Source organism: Dendropsophus ebraccatus, chromosome 3 (genome assembly GCF_027789765.1).
Source record: "Dendropsophus ebraccatus isolate aDenEbr1 chromosome 3, aDenEbr1.pat, whole genome shotgun sequence".
Taxonomy (NCBI): Eukaryota; Metazoa; Chordata; class Amphibia; order Anura; family Hylidae; genus Dendropsophus; species Dendropsophus ebraccatus.
Window position 1 is genome coordinate 35,034,472 of NC_091456.1, and position 17,644 is coordinate 35,052,115.

Below are 17,644 nucleotides of genomic sequence, written 5' to 3' on the forward strand. Positions count from 1 at the left end.
AGTCCAGGAAAAACCCTTTAAAGGGAATCTGTCAGCTTTATAGCATGCTCAGAGCTCACTTGTCAGGGAGGTGGTGCAAAGCCACAGCATGCATAACTCCTCCCTCCCCGCCTCCAATGATATACAGGGTTTGATGCCAGAGACCAAGCAGGGAGGGGTGGGGGAAAGAGTAGGCATGCATGCTACAGCTCAGCATCACCTCTATGACACTTGAGCCTGAAAGTAAAGTGCAATTTTATAACTTTGTAAGATGCCATTAGGTAAGAAAAAGGTATCATTTGTTCCATCTCCCTATCTGCCAATGTCTGTCACTCTCGAGTATGATATAGAGCAGAAAGATTTCCATTTAGAGCTAGGTAAGGAATTCCTATACAAGACACTAGATATACTGTATAAAGTGGTTAAGAAGAAATGCTGCATATGCACTTCTCACTAGACTTAATAGATCAAGCCAGCTGCATATTTTCCATGGAAAGCCTGATTGCAACATGTAGAATAGCTGCCACAATATGAAAGGGAAGTTGGGCAGAAGTTTTTGACAGTAGTTACCAGGACAGCCGGAACACAATTTCTATGTAAATATTCAGTTTACTTATTCCTTATGCACAATGGGGTAACTGCACAGTATTTATCAGGGGTAGGGAACCTTGGCTCTCTAGCTGTTGCAAAACTACAACTCCCATCATGCCTGGACAGCCAAAGCTAAAGCTTTGGCTGTCCATGCATGATGGGAGTTGTAGTTTTGCAACAGCTGGAGAGCCAAGGTTCTCTACCCCTGGTCTATATTGATAGTACGGCTATACATGCAAATTTGTCATAAGTGTCAACTGTATCACCTTAAAAGAAATAGCAGTGCACACGAACCTAGCAGAATAGAACTGTGAACATAGTCAAAGGACAACTGGGGACATTTACTATGCGATTTTTCTACAGAGTATTCATCTGTTTTTTACTCAGACAAATAGAACTAATTTAACAAATATGCATAAATTTGTGAATAAAAATAACCAAAGAATATTTGTAAAAAAAATAATTAAAAAAAAAAAAAAAAAAAAAAAATATATATATATATATATATATTTATTCACCTGCTAGTGACCACCTGTTTTACTGGGGGGGGGGGGGGTGTTTATTTTTTTAATATTGCGCAACAGGCAGATAAAAAAAAAATTATATCTAAAAATATTCGCCTGTCGAATATTGATTTATAAATAGAACTTAGTCCAAAAAATGGGCACAAAAACCATATAGTCACACACAAAAAAAAATAGGGGTAGTGCCAGGGGAGTAGCTAGGACTCATGGGGCCCATAGCAAGAAACTGTACAGGGCCCAATGAATCCTGTACACCCCCCAAAAAACTCACATGACCTGGCACAGTCCTGCTGCGTTTCGTTGTCCCAGATCCCCAGGGCACAGGTGACGTCACTGGAGCGCTGGGAGAATAAACGTCTAGGGACTGCGCTGGGCCATGTGCATCGAGGGGGGGAGGGAGGCCCCTCTTGTGGTTGGAGATGCAAGAAAGATTGACATTGGTGGCAGATGTGAGTGTTGTGAGTCGTAGCTATCAAGGAGGCAGACCATGCTTTGCTGAGCGGGCCCTGTAGCAGTTGTTTGGTCTGCCTCCATGGTAGCTAGGCCACTGCGTAACACCTTTAATAAAATTCCCCCATTGTTTTTATAGTGTGGCTTTAACTCCATGTATATGTGTAAACAAATGCTAATACTCCACACAGTTGTCTTTTCTAACTATCTGAAAATGAAAATAAAATATGTTCTGGTCTTGTCTAAAGAGGACAGTCCTATCATCTCCTTAGCAGTAAATTATATGTCTTCCTTGTATATTTCTATCTTTACTGTAGAAGTATACCAGTATAATGCTCAGCCTCTTGTCTGTGCCTGCTCGTTGTATGTAATTTTCAATCAACCAGTCATTTTATTCAATTACAAGCCAAGACTATGGCCGTGCATTGTCAAACTTTATTTTTGTGCATTAGCTAAAGGATCATGAAGCAACCTGATAGTGTAGGCTGCTTAAAAGTCACTCCAGATGAAGATAATTAGCCAATAGAAGGAAAGGGGTTAAATATTCTCTGTACAAAATTAAAGACATAGTAAAAAAGTTCTGCCCCCCCCCCCCCCCCCTCATAGCGAGGGGGTTAAACGTCTCCGCCTCTGGATCCAGAAGGATGCACAGAAAAGGCAGGAGGGATTTTATTTTTTAAGGGCTGAGCCTACATCCCCCCCTTTTCTTTCCCTTAATGAAAACAGTCTGCATTAGAAGGAGCTGGGAGACTGGCTATCATAGCAGCCGGGGCTGCAGGAAATTACTAGCCTGGGACCTACAGTAAGTTACCAAGCTCTCTCTCCTCTTACTCTGAGAGTGTAACAAATCACACGACTATAGGGGAAGGGATATGTCTGTATATATTCAACACTATACTACTTAAGTACGCGTCCTAAGATACAGCTGGCGTGTGGCTTGCAGGCATTTTTTTTTCTTTCTGGAATTCAAAAGACTTTGGTAAGTGAACTTGTTTTACTGTGTACTTTTACATCCTATAAGAACCATGATATGCTGTATGTGCACGAAAATCCTCAACATAGCATATACCTATGTAGGGTTAAATTTTAGAATTGTATCTAGCTTTTCCTGAATGTCTTACTTACTCTTTGTTGTGTATGTTAACTGGAGAAATTGTGACTATAGGTAAGATGGATCCATTCCTAATGACTATCGATCGATTCCATTGGTTTATAGTGGTGCCCATAAGGGTCTATAGGTTTATGGTATTTTTGATGACAACACTATAGTATTCTTGCCTACAAAACAGAATACTGAAAAAAACGGGAAGACGAATATCAATGGAGCCTTTAGTTTTGTTGAGTGTATCCAATATAAATTTATTGGTACAATTTACATTGTTTGGTGTTGGCTCAATATAGTTATTGGCATTCATAATCTGCAGGTGTGAAATATTTATATATATATTTATTTTTCTTCCCTGAACCATATTTATATATCAAACATGAGGTGTAGTAATATGTATCTATATTGGGATAACTTAATTTTTTTCTTTTTTGCACCCATTCATGTAACTTTTTAATAAGTTAAAAAAAAAAAAAATTATATATATATATATATATATATATATATATATATATATATATATATAATTTATTTATTTATTTATTTTGTTAAGGGGAAAGGGAAAGAGCATTTACATTCCGCTACATTGTCATCAATCATTCCTCCCCATAACAATCCGTTGATTTCAAGCACTGTGAATGGAAAACAAAAAGTGACTTGTAACCGCTTGGTTTCTCAATCAGAAAGCTACACTAAAATGTTAGACCCACCTCCCGTATACTGCCGCTTCCTCCAGATGTGGAATATTTTCTCCTTTCTAACCTGTGAGCCTGGGATCTGGAGTCTCCAGGGACATAACTTTACAACAAAAGGGCAGACGGAGCCCAGATGTGGTAGGCACAGAGAATCTGAAAGGGGGCAGGGCAACAATGTCTGAGCTGGCTCCTCTACTCAAGTGTTCTTGAGTTGGAACCTTTTTCCATACAGGATTTGCAAGCTTATTTGACTCACCATATGTTGGTTTGATGGCCTATATGTTTGCAGCTAGGCTATTCTGCCATCTTACCTTTTACTATAGGACATAGGTGTCGAACTCAGGCCCTTCAGTTGTTACAAAACTACAATTCCCATCGTGCCTGGACAGCCAAAGCTAAAGCTTGTAGTTTTGCAACAGCTGGAGAGCATGAGTTTGACACCCCTGCTATAGGACTAAAGTTAAAGGGGTAGTTCACCCAAAAATTTTTTTGTTTAAATCAACAGTTCCCAGCAAGTTGCAGAGATTTGTAATTTACTTCTATTTAAAAATCTCAAGTCTTCCAGTACTTATCAACTAATGTATGTCCTGCAAAAAGTTATGTATTCTTTCCAGTCTGGAGAGCAGAAAAGGTTTTCTATGGGGATTTGCTACTGCTCTGGACAGGGAAGAGATGTCAGCAGGGAGCACTGTGTCAGACTGGAAAGAATACACCACTTACAGCAGGACATACAGCAGCTGATAAGTACTGAAAGACGAGATTTTTTTTAAAATAGAACTAAATTACAAATTTTTGGCACTTGCTGGGACCAGTTGATTTAATTTTGATTTAATTTTTTGTGAACTAGCCCTATAATATTGATTCTAAAAAATCACTTAATTTCCAGTGATTTAGATTATTCTTGATAATCCCTTTTCTTCCAGAACATATTGTATATACATCCACGCTTATATCCATAGTTTAAACCAGGTGTGGAGAACCTCCAGCCCCTCAGACCTGCTGATTCGGCCCGCGGCTCTCCTGTGACGTGCGCCGCTCTGGTGGGGCAGGTGCCAGCATACACAGCATCCTCCTGTGTCTGTGACGGCTGCCAGACCCAGGAGGATGCTGCCGTCTCCTTCCCCACCAGAGCAGATCACATCTTCTTTCTCCTGCTGGCCACGTGTGATGACATCATTTCATCGTGCGCCGCCTGCAGGAGAAGACTGGCATAAGCTAGAGGAGAGAAAATAGGACCTGGGCAGAATGGGAGCAGAGGGAAGGTGAGTGGGATGTTTATTTTTTTGTATTTGGGACATGACTGGGGGGGTTAACTAGACTACCAGGGAAATGACTGAGAGCTAGGTAGATTACCAGGGACATGACTGGGGGGTTAACTAGACTACCGGGGACATGACAGGGGGGTTAAGGTTAACTAGATTACCAGGGATATCACTGGGGGTTAACTAGGACTACCAGGGACATGACTGGGGGTTAACTAGGACTACCATGGACATGAATGAGGGTTAATAAGGACTACCAGGGCCATAACTGGGGGGCTAACTAGGACTACCATGGACATGAATGGGGGTTAATAAGGACTACCAGGGCCATAACTGGGGGGTTAATTAGGACTACTGGGGATATAACTGGGGGTTTTAAGTAGACTACCAGGGGTATCACTGGGGTGTTAACTATGACTACCAGGGGCATCAATGGGGGGTTAACTATGACTTCCAGGGGCCTCACTGGGGGGGTTAACTAGACTACCAGGCACATCACACAGGGTTAACTCTGGCTTACAGGCATCACTGGGTGGGTGGGGGGGATGGGGTGAGGTATGTTTAACAAGACTACCAGTGGCATCACTGGAGGTTAACTCTGGCTACCGGGCATCACTAAGGATTCACATCAGGTACAAGGGGCATCACAGAGGGTAAACTACAATAGCAGGGGCACTAGGGGAATAATAATACTTTGCCTTGCCCCGGGTGCTGCGAACCCACGCTACCCCACTGCTGCGCACAGTATAACATTGGGTGCAGCGGCCCTCGAATGATTTTATTAATGCCCGAATGGCCCTCAACAGGGAAAAGGTTCCCTACCCCTGGTTTAAACAGTTATAAAGTTAACAACCATATTGGAGGAACACTTGTACTATTTGGATGAATGATACATTATATTGATAATAAGTAATATTTACATTTAGGATACAGACTCGGATTTGCAAAAAAAGAATAAAATTTACTTTTAGTTACATTTTAGAAATTAAATCTGCACTTGGTTGTTCATGTGGTAGAGAAACAGACTGAAAATTGTTGTGTGGCTGCTGACTTCAGTCTTATGTATATGCTATTGTTGAATTATTGCTATTTTTTACCAGAGATGAGCAAATTTACAGTACAAAGAAGCGTATGGCTTTGTTAACTCGCCAATCTGCTTATCAGCCTTCTGCCTTTGAAGTCCGTGCTGCTTTACCCCAGGTGGCTGGAAAAGCAGGATCCAGTCCTGGCAGAAGTTTCCGAGGACTGGATGCAGCTTTTCCAGCCACCCAGGGTGGAGTGGCAAAAACTTCAAAAGCAGATGGCTGATAAGCATATTGTACTGCTTCTGATTGTACAGTTTTGTACTGTAAATTTGCTCATCTCTAATTTTTTTCATATGAAAGTCCATGTTTTCTAGCAATGTTATTTTTTAACAGTCAATGATCTTCTTCTTAACAGAGACTGAACCACAGAATGACCATGGGATTCCTTACGGCCCTATGCATTGTCCTTGCTGTTACTTGCCCCATGACTTTGGCTCGATATACTACAGAGTCTGAATATGGAAGTGGAGAAGGGGAAGGCACAACTTTAGTTTCTCCTACTCAGAACCTTGATCTGGTTGCACTTACAACAGAAAATACTACAAAAAATGGAACTGGCACAACCACCAATTTCATGGATAGTGTAACTCAGTTTCTTAAAGAATATATGTTGCTCATTATTGTGGTGGGTTCTTTGGTCATCTTGCTGATCTTCATCATGTGTGCAGCAGTCATTATGAGTCATAGACGCAAAGCATCTGCCTATTACCCTTCCTCATTCTCCCACAAAGAGTATGTCAACCATGATGACAAAAATGGAGGAGTGAGGTCCTTTAATGAAATTCCTGAAAAAGCCCAAGATTCTAAAACGGAAGAGGTTGTAGACTCAAGCAAACAGCTACAAGCTGATATCATTAATGCCGCACAGAACCTGAAATCTCCCACCAAAGGTGGCAGCATCAAGGATAATCACAAAGTCCCTGAGGAACCCAAAGAAACCATTGACACGTGTAGAAAAGAAGACCCTGAAGAAACCGATAGTGACACAAGTGAAGAGAGTGTCAAAGGCCAAGATGAATCTCCAAGTAAGAAAGTTGAGGAAACTCCAACAGAGCCTCCCGAGGAAACCAAACCAGCAGGCGAAACGCCAGAGGCCCCAGCTGAAGAAACTGCTCCATCAAATAAAGAAGGAGAAGCTGGAACTGCAGGGACTGTGGAAGAGGCTAGCCCTGTGCCTTCTGAATGTGGAACAAAGAATAGTCCCTGTGAAAGTAAAGAACCTGAGCCAACCACAGAAAAGTGTGCGGTTTAAAGTTATTTTAGGTAAAAGACATCAAAGTTAAACTTAACTTGAGGAAGTATGTTGTCAGGATGCAGATGGTTCTCTAGGTAACTCAGAATGCAGGTATTATATCCACAGGCAATGAATACATTAAGAAGGGAACTCTAGCACTTAACTGTACCAAACAGTCATGAACTTTTACTTACCCTTCCTGGAATGTTCTAGTAAAAGAAAATAAAAGATGACTCTAATTTCCCCAGATAGTATTGTTTCTTGTTATGCATAGCAAATGGACTTTGTAAATGGAGAAGCAACAGATTTTATTTGTGGCACACGCTGTAAATACAATGTATGCTCAATAACATTAAAGCAACTCTGTATTCACCAACCCACCCTACCAAACCACTAGTACCATCTGTTTGATGAGAGTAAATCCTTACCAGTTGAGTCTTTTAAAATGTGCCTTAGTTAAAGCAAAAAATTATCTCTTAATCTGAAGCGCTGTGTCATACTGATCTGGCCTTGAGTGTCTGTGCCCCAGGTCTGTGACGCCTCTCCTTTCTTCCTTCCCACCCTCCTCATCATAAGGGACACCCCCAGGCAGGATTTCCATTCATTGCTCTTCTAAACAGTGTGCATATGCCATAGCGACGAGCGATGAATCGAAATCCTGCCTGGGGGTGTCCCTAATGATAGGGAGGGTGGGGAGGAAGAAAGGAGAGGCGTCACAGACTTGGGGCACAGACACTCAAGGCCAGACCAGTATAACACAGCGCTTTAGATTAAAAACATTTTTTTTGCTCTAACCAAGGCACCAGGTGCATTTCAAAGGACACAACCGCTAAGGATTTATTCTCATCAAAAGAATGGTACTATCAGTTAGGTGGGGTGGGTTGGTGCATACAGAGAATCGCTTTAAGTAAGGTTAAGAAGAAATCGACTTTCTATGCCATTACACCTGCATCAGAAGCTTTGGCATGCTTGTTTAGATCTGATTTGCTTCTTTAACTATATTTTATCTCAACATTCTAAAGTTTACAACTCAGTTGACAACAGATTCATATTGAGAGACTGGGAAATAAATGAACAAATTATCAGGGTGAGTACCTGGCAAATCTGAGCAAATACTAATGCCTGGACTAAGGAAGTGCATGATGAGTATACTTGTCGGGCTAAGAGCTGGCTAGGAGCACTAAGACACTGAAACTCTTGACTTATATCAATACTATGCAAGATAATCGACATGATTATGAATATTAATATAAAAGGGAACAAAAAGCCTTAGAAAAAAATCCCATAAAGTACAATATTGTCTTCCTAAAAGAAAAGCAGTTTACATGTCATTCCTTTCATCACAAACCCTACGACAACAAGTTTGGTCTTCATGTTAGAATGTGGGAGTAGATCTCCCCCATTATGTTCACTATAATTAAAGGGAAACTATCAGCAAGTTAATAGTATCTAACTGATATCTGCCGATATCTTCTTATTGCACACAGGGTGCTGGGTAGGTTTCACTATGCTTATTAGGCATTTAGGTGCACTGTAGGGTAATAATATCAGTAAAGCAGACTGCCCGGGACAGATCGGTGCACTGGGAGTGGTAGTCATGCCCCCATTACACCAAAACACCTGGTTAGCGTAGAAATTAAACTCCTAATAACACTGAAACAGTACCGAGGATGAAGGTAAGACACTTACCTTCATCCTCAGTAACCTGTGTGCAATAGGGACAGCCTGTTAGATGCTTCTAACCTGCTGATAGCTTCCCTTTAAGTATATTGCTGTGTTCCTATATGCATGCAAACTAGTGTTTGAAACCATGCCCCCTTGCATAACTCAATGGCTGTGTAGTGTTGTCTTAGTACCTGCAACATTGTGTAGCCATTGAACAATGCATAGAGGCTTTAGTCCAGGTGTATGCAGTGATCACAATGTGATAACGCAGCCTAGGTGTCCTCAGTACCTATTTAACTCTTGAGGAATTAAAGGGGTTGTCTGGTCTTTACTAAAAATTAAAGATCCTGCTGGGGCTGTGGGGAGCATAACAAATGTGTATACTTACCTGCCATACTCCGCTGCCGGTTTCCAGGTGTGACCACTGTCCTCCTCTTGTCTCCTCTTCTAAATCAGACATGCCGTGTGGACAGGAAATGACTGCTCAGATCTCTCTATGACGAGCAGCAATTTCCTGTCTGCGCAGCATGTCAGCAGAAGTTTGGAAGAAGAGGTAGCAGACAATGGGTGGCCTGAAACCGCCAGTGGCAGTGGAGCTGGATAGGCAAGTATACACATTTGTTATGTTCCTCGCAGCTCCATCAACATCTCGAATTTTCAGTAAGAAATGGACAACCCCTTTTATTTTTTATGTGTTGGTAGTTTTATAGATAGAATTAGTGATCCGAAGGTTGTTAAAATATTTTCATTTCTTAGACCTAGTTAGGAAAAAAAAACAAACTACATATAATATATATTTATATTTTTGCATATACTTTTTACAGGTGCTAATGTATTTATATGAAACAAAACACATATGTTTCTGTTCATTGAACCAAGCTGTACAAGGAACATAAGTTTCCAGACTAATGCTATACAGTAAGATATATATATATATACATATATATATATATATATATGTGTGTGTATATGTATATATATATATATATATATATATACATATATATATGCTGTATGTATATATATATATATATATATATTCCCTTTCCAAGGCACTTGTCCAGCTTGCTTGCATTTGGATATTATATGGCTATGTCTATCTTTGCAACAGATTGGATCTAAAATGAGACATTGTGTCACTTTACAATAGGTGTTAATTAATGCCGACAGTGTTGGGCAACGTTCGTCCACACCTGGACACTCGGCAATTGACTCCTGGCGGCTGGAGAGGTTTGATGCCATCCTAGGGAGTCCTGGAAAACATGGGTACAGTCATAGGCTTCCAATTTCCTGAGCGTTTGGGTTCAAACGAGCATTGCCGAACCCAATATTTCGGCAAGTTCACTTAACACTAGTTGTAATTAAAGATTTACCTACCATTTTGTTTCCACAGCTCTGGCACAGGCCCTGTACAGTCTGATGCTGCAGTCATGATTTCTTCTATTAGCCCGTAACCTACCAAATGTACATTAGCATTAAAGGGGTTATCCAGCGCTACAAAAACATGGCCACTTTTTCCCCCTACTGTTGTCTCCAGTTCAGGTGAAGTTTGCAATTAAGCTTCATTAACTTCAATGGAACTGAGTTTCAAAACCTGCACCCAAACTGGAGACAACAGTAGGGGGAAAGTGGCCATGTTTTTGTAGCTCTAGACAACCCCTTTAATAGAAGACAAATGGAAGTAAATGTAAATATAGGATTAGACTGCACATGGTGGGTTTGTTGTTTGCTACTCTGAAGACTCATTGTTTGAGAAACAAAATATTACAAATATTACAGGGTTTAAAAAAAACAACAGCTTTCTTCCAAAAACAGCCCCACTTGTTCTATAGACTTTTGGAAGATTTATCAAACATCGTGTAAAGTAAAACGGTCTCAGTTGCCCCTAGCAACCAATCAGATTCCACATTTCATTCTTCACAGACTCTGTGGAAAATGAAAGGTGGAATCTGATTGGTTGCTAAGAACAACTGAGCCAGTTTCACTTTACACCATGTTTGATAAATCTCCCCCTATGTGTGGTATTGCAGCTCAAATCTATTGAAGCGAGTGGAGCGGAGTTGTACTACCACACACAAGCTGATGTTTTTGAAATCCTGAGCCATGTTTTTCTAATCCTTGTTAATCCCTTTAAATTGCTTAATTTTTCATTTTAGAGCCACTGATACAACAAAACATCATATGTGAAAGTGTACATAGAATTTTGTATCTATGATTCTGTATAATGCATAAATACATATACCTGTAAACATTACGTTATTGGTAAGTCAGCACATTTTAATAAAACTTTTGATTTCATCTGTTGCTGGTGAATGAACATATCATTCTATGGTACTTATTCTTATAACACTTGTTAAAGTGAATCTGTCAGGTACAACTACAGATCCTGGCAAATTCTGGGAGGGTGTTAAATTTACCATACCTGTAGATTTGCTGAGTGCTCAGTTTTTTAGCAGCTGAATAATCAAAGTGGTGGTGCTGAGCTGAGTCTGTAAAATTAGGGACAGAGGGAGAGGCAGGAAATGCTGCTGCAGCCCAGCACCACCAGTTTGACTTTTCAGCTCCTAACAGAATCAAATTAATTAGTTATCAAGTATGTGCAAAGTGTCAGATCAGATTAAACTAATTACATCTTCAAACAGCAATATCAAGGCTCCATACAACAAAATGTAACTCAACAGAAAATGGGATATAAAGCATGTTTGCAATTAATTTTATTTTTACTTATGATGCTTTAAAACAAAGCTATACTTACTTGTATTCAGGTCCAGTCTCCTGAAGGCAGCTTTTTAGTCTTGTGCTGGTTGGAAAAAAAAGAGACTAAACGCAGGAAGTCCCGGTCATCAGAGCTCTCACACAGAAGACAGTGATTTGACTGATGGACAAATTGAGCTGTGACTCTCTGTACTAGCCGAGACTTCCTATGTTTAGTTTTTTTTTTTTTAACCAGTACAAGACTAAAAAGCGTCCTTCAGGAGACTGGACCTGGATACAAGTAAGTATAGCGCTTAAATGGGCACTGTTATTTCAAACAACTTTACCTCCATTTAACATCTGCTGGTGTCTATACGCATGACTTTTTCCAAACGGTCCAAAATGTTTTGGGCGTATCCATAGGTTTTGTACCTGAAAAGTGAAGATCCAATAGTTGGTGTAAACTTCGAGTAGACGGTCTTCAGCGCACACCACACTGATAAATGTGTCACGTTTATAGAATGTCTACTCTAAGCATGCACATTAGGGATGGTCCAAGCCTGGTTCGGACGGGGTTCGTACGAACCTGAACCCTCCGCAATGATTACCGCTGTCTGCCCGCTCTGTGCAGCGGGCGGATCCAGCGGTAGGAATGCCTGGAAAACTGGGATACAGCCATAGCCATAGGCTGTATCCCAGTTTTCCAGGCGGTCTGCCCGCTGCACGGAGCGGGCAGACAGCGGGAATCCGATGCCGAGCGTTCGGGTTAAGCCGAACCTCGGCGGGTTCGTACCATCCCTAATGCACATAGAAAATGTTAGTAAATCTGGGCCATTGGTTTAGACTTATATATATGTGTATGAATATACATCTGCTATTTCTAAAATGGCTACAGATGCTACAGACATGGGCTTTTATAGTGGCTCCTTCCTGATTGGCTGAGAGACCTGTGTTTTAGGCAGTATGTGGCAATGATGGATGCCCTTACCAGTCCTAAGGTAATACTAGGAGGTGTAGTTTCACATGGTAAAAGCTTCTATAGTCAGAGGTAACTAGAATCCTCTGGGTGCCAGGGTAAAGTTTAGACCTGGGTCCCCACTCAACCTCATCTTGTCCTATGTTGCATTACATCTGTATTTCTAGGGTATATAAAAATATATATATCTTGAAAAAAAAGTTTCAAACATGTTAGCCCCATGTAAACCAAATATATGGACTGCATGTGGTGACTGAGAGGGTCTGCAAGTATATAACTTTTAATTACCCTTCGGAAGTATAAAAAAACCTCATACATACCTGATCCCGGTCGACCACAACCGGCACCATCTGGTGTTGTTGACGTCTTCACAGAGGGTCAGCCCCCCTCTGATACGTTGTCAGATGACTCACAGCTTCCTGAGCTCTGATTGGCTGAGCAAGCTGTCAGTCATCTGACACTACCAGAAGAAGACGGAAGTTCAGAAGGAATGAAAATGCTGATAGGGGCTCCGAGGACCCGCGATCGCTGGGAAACTCAAACGAGGATGGACCCAGTAGTGATGGTTAGTATAAAAATTTGTTTGTCATTGTGTTTTTTCTTTTTTTTTTTAGGTGCTGAAGTTGTCTAGAGATAAAAGTTGTGCTGTCTCTGGAAGAAAGTGGCCATTTTCTTCTAATGCTGGATAACCCTTTTAAGTCCTTATTGACAAGATGTATCTTAGCTTGGGATATGGTCTGTCAACAGTCCCCCTTTGTGAACACTTTAGACTCTGCTATAGCAGGTAGACTGAGTTTAGGTTTAACAGCAGAACAGTCTGTTGGTGAGGGTAGATTCACACTACAAAACCCAAGCGGAGAATTGCCGATGGATTCTGTAGCTCGTACCCGTTCACGGCCGCGCGCCTCTCCGCCCGTGCCATAGACACCATTCTATGCACGGGCGGATTCCGCCGAAAGAATTGACATGTTAACTCTTTCGACGGATAGCGGAATCGGGCCGCCCATAGAATGGTGTCTATGGAGTCAGCGGAAAGGCGCACGGCCGTGAACAGGTACAAGCTACAGAATCCGTCTGGAATTCTCCGCTCGGGTTCTGTAGTGTGAACCTACCCTTAGGCTATGGTTAAATTCATATTTTCCAGGCGGTCTTCGGGTGGTATCCTTTCTCTGCACGAAGCCGGCAGCCTGAGGGATACGAGCGCAGAGCAGTTTTGCTTACGACTCAAAACAAGTCTGCATAGCTTATCTCTACTTGATAACTATATAGCACAGACGGTAACATGCTATTTCAACAATAAATGCACCCAAAAAGGGCAAACATACCGATTGAGAGGCAAGGCCATAGTATCTCCTGACATCTCCTATCTGCTCCTTACTATCCCATTCTCAACAGAGCTCCCTATGTTTACAGTACTCATCCCTGATCAGCGGAGTATTATACACCTTGCTTACTGTTATGGATGAAAACATGCCATCATGTCAGTTTCCAACAAATTTTATTGGAGTATTGGAAAGAGCAATGCAACCTGACTCTGTGGAGTTTGTGAAATCACAGACCCAGCCACACATTGCTATGTCTCCCCCTCCTGGACAAATGATGGACTGACTAATTCTTCCCACTAGTTGTGTCTTCATGATGAGCCATATAACTACTGGTTGACCTGTTTCTGCTGTAGTATTCTATCAAACAGGATTTTACCCATCTTTGATTATAGAGAGGTCAGTAAAATATGATAAAGCTCCCTATCTCAGGACATCATAGAGACAGTGATATTATATACGGTGGCACCCTGGTTCGCAAACTGCTCAGAACACAGTAACTGTTTTTAAGGAAAGTTTGCTTTGGTTCGCCAACACTTTTCGGGCCCCCAGTCTTGATGTACAGTAATACCGCAGTATTCAAATGAAAATTTACCTGGAAGTAACATCCAGAATTCAAACTTTGCTCGGTATCTGAACGCTTTTGCGAGCGTGGATGGTGGGTTGTACCTGGTGAGTTTAGCACTGGTGAGGATTCACATATAGTACAGCACTGTATAAGACTGCTGGAGTGCATATACAGTACAGTAGTAGTACAGTCAGTGCACCACCATCTCCCATCCTGTACTGTATAAGACTGCTGGAGTGCATATACAGTACAGTAGTAGTACAGTCAGTGCACCACCATCTCCCATCCTGTACTGTATAAGACTGCTGGAGTGCATATAAAGTACAGGAGTAGTACAGTCAGTGCACCGCCATCTCCCATCCTGTACTGTATAAGACTGCTGGAGTGCATATACAGTACAGTAGTAGTACAGTCAGTGCACCACCATCTCCCATCCTGTACTGTATAAGACTGCTGGAGTGCATATACAGTACAGTAGTAGTACAGGCAGTGCACCACCATCTCCCATCCTGTACTGTATAAGACTGCTGGAGTGCATATACAGTACAGTAGTAGTACAGTCAGTGCACCACCATCTTCCATCCTGTACTGTATAAGATTGCAGGAGTGCATATACAGTACAGTAGTAGTACAGTCAGTGCACCACCATCTCCCATCCTGTACTGTATAAGACTGCTGGAGTGCATATACAGTACAGTAGTAGTACAGTCAGTGCACCACCATCTCCCATCCTGTACAGTAAAAGACTGCTGGAGTGCATATACAGTACAGTAGTAGTACAGTCAGTGCACCACCATCTCCCATCCTGTACTGTATAAGACTGCTAGAGTGCATATACAGTACAGTAGTAGTACAGTCAGTGCACCACCATCTCCCATCCTGTACTGTATAAGACTGCTGGAGTGCATATACAGTACAGTAGTAGTACAGTCAGTGCTCCACCATCTCCCATCCTGTACAGTACTGTATAAGACTGCTGGAGTGCATATACAGTACAGTAGTAGTACAGTCAGTATACCACCATCTCCCATCCTGTACTGTATAAGACTGCTGGAGTGCATATACAGTACAGTAGTAGTACAGGCAGTGCACCTCCATCTCCCATCCTGTACTGTACTGTATAAGACTGCTGGAGTGCATATACAGTACAGTAGTAGTACAGTCAGTGCACCGCCATCTCACATCCTGTACTGTATAAGACTGCTGGAGTGCATATACAGTACAGTAGTAGTACAGTCAGTGCACCACCATCTCCCATTCTGTACACTACTGTATAAGACTGCTGGAGTGTATATACAGTACAGTAGTAGTACAGGCAGTGCACGGCCATCTCCCATCCTGTACAGTACTGTATAAGACTGCTGGAGTGCATATACAGTACAGTAGTTGTACAGTCAGTGCACCACCATCTCCCATCCTGTACTGTATAGACTGCTGGAGTGCATAAACAGTACAGTAGTAGTACAGTCAGTGCACCACCATCTCCCATCCTGTACAGTACTGTATAAGACTGCTGGAGTGCATATACAGTACAGTAGTAGTACAGGCAGTGCACCGCCATCTCCCATCCTGTACAGTACTGTATAAGACTGCTGGAGTGCATATACAGTACAGTAGTAGTACAGTCAGTGCACCACCATCTCCCATCCTGTACAGTACTGTATAAGACTGCTGGAGTGTATATACAGTACAGTAGTAGTACAGGCAGTGCACCGCCATCTCCCATCCTGTACAGTACTGTATAAGACTGCTGGAGTGCATATACAGTACAGTAGTAGTACAGTCAGTGCACCACCATCTCCCATCCTGTACAGTACTGTATAAGACTGCTGGAGTGCATATACAGTACAGTAGTAGTACAGTCAGTGCCCCACCATCTCCCATCCTGTACTGTATAAGACTGCTAGAGTGCATATACAGTACAGTAGTAGTACAGTCAGTGCACCGCCATCTCCCATCCTGTACTGTAGAACAGTGGTTCTCAACCTGCAGTACGCGTACCCCAGGGGGTACGTGACGCAGGTTGAGGGGGTACGCCGAAGGTGGAAAAGACCCATCCGGGCTGCATAATGAGAGAGCACTGCTGCGGCCCTCGCCTCTGCGCTGCTTAATCAGCAGCTGAGAGCGCGGAGGACGTGCTCCTTCACAGCGGTCACCTGCTCTCTAATCCTTGATTCGTTCTCCTCAGTCTCCTGTCATGTCCCGCACAGCCAGCCTGTTACAGAGGTTCTGCCTGCACCGGATGTGCCCCGCAGCCCTAATCATTCATCTGTGTGAGTAACACAGGGCTGCGGGGCACATCCGGTGCAGGCAGAACCTCTGTACCAGGCTGCCTGTGCGGGACATGACAGGAGACTGAGGAGAACGAATCAAGGAGAGGAGCTGCTGGGAGAAGACTACAGGAGAGGGGCTGCTGGGAGCAGACTACAGGAGAGGAGCTGCTGGGAGAAGACTAGAGGAGAGGGGCTGCTGGGAGAAGACTACAGGAGAGGAGCTGCTGGGAGAAGACTACAGGAGAGGGGCTGCTGGGAGAAGACTACAGGAGAGGGGCTGCTGGGAGAAGACTACAGGAGAGGAGCTGCTGGGAGAAGACTAGAGGAGAGGGGCTGCTGGGAGAAGACTACAGGAGAGGAGCTGCTGGGAGAAGACTACAGGAGAGGGGCTGCTGGGAGAAGACTAGAGGAGAGGGGCTGCTGGGAGAAGACTACAGGAGAGGGGCTGCTGGGAGAAGACTACAGGAGAGGGGCTGTTGGGAGAAGACTACAGGAGAGGGGCTGCTGGGAGAAGACTACAGGAGAGGGGCTGCTGGGAGAAGACTACAGGAGAGGGGCTGCTGGGAGAAGACTACAGGAGAGGAGCTGCTGGGAGAAGACTAGAGGAGAGGGGCTGCTGGGAGAAGACTACAGGAGAGGGGCTGCTGGGAGAAGACTACAGGAGAGGGGCTGCTGGGAGAAGACTAGAGGAGAGGGGCTGCTGGGAGAAGACTACAGGAGAGGGGCTGCTGGGAGAAGACTACAGGAGAGGAGCTGCTGGGAGAAGACTAGAGGAGAAGGGCTGCTGGGAGAAGACTACAGGAGAGGAGCTGCTGGGAGAAGACTACAGGAGAGGGGCTGCTGGGAGAAGACTACAGGAGAGGGGCTGCTGGGAGAAGACTACAGGAGAGGGGCTGCTGGGAGAAGACTACAGGAGAGGAGCTGCTGGGAGAAGACTAGAGGAGAGGGGCTGCTGGGAGAAGACTACAGGAGAGGAGCTGCTGGGAGAAGACTACAGGAGAGGGGCTGCTGGGGGAAGACTACAGGAGAGGAGCTGCTGGGAGAAGACTACAGGAGAGGGGCTGCTGGGAGAAGACTAGAGGAGAGGGGCTGCTGGGAGAAGACTAGAGGAGAGGGGCTGCTGGGAGAAGACTACAGGAGAGGGGCTGCTGGGAGAAGACTACAGGAGAGGGGCTGCTGGGAGAAGACTACAGGAGAGGAGCTGCTGGGAGAAGACTACAG

General features: G+C 43.4%; 1 protein-coding gene across 2 annotated transcripts; it reads left to right on the forward strand.

Annotated features, from left to right (window-relative positions):
* Nucleotides 1-2,242: 2,242 nt before the first annotated feature.
* On the forward strand, nt 2,243-7,172 carry TMEM119 (transmembrane protein 119). Of its 2 annotated transcripts, none has more exons than XM_069964111.1 (2): nt 2,243-2,346; nt 6,047-7,172. In XM_069964111.1, exon 2 carries the CDS (start codon nt 6,062-6,064, stop codon nt 6,941-6,943), a length of 882 nt encoding a protein of 293 aa, XP_069820212.1. In that variant the 5' UTR covers nt 2,243-2,346; nt 6,047-6,061; the 3' UTR covers nt 6,944-7,172. The 2 variants fall into 2 exon arrangements, with proteins under 2 accessions (XP_069820212.1, XP_069820213.1); XM_069964112.1 differs by lacking the exon at nt 2,243-2,346 and adding an exon at nt 2,355-2,523.
* Nucleotides 7,173-17,644: the final 10,472 nt, after the last annotated feature.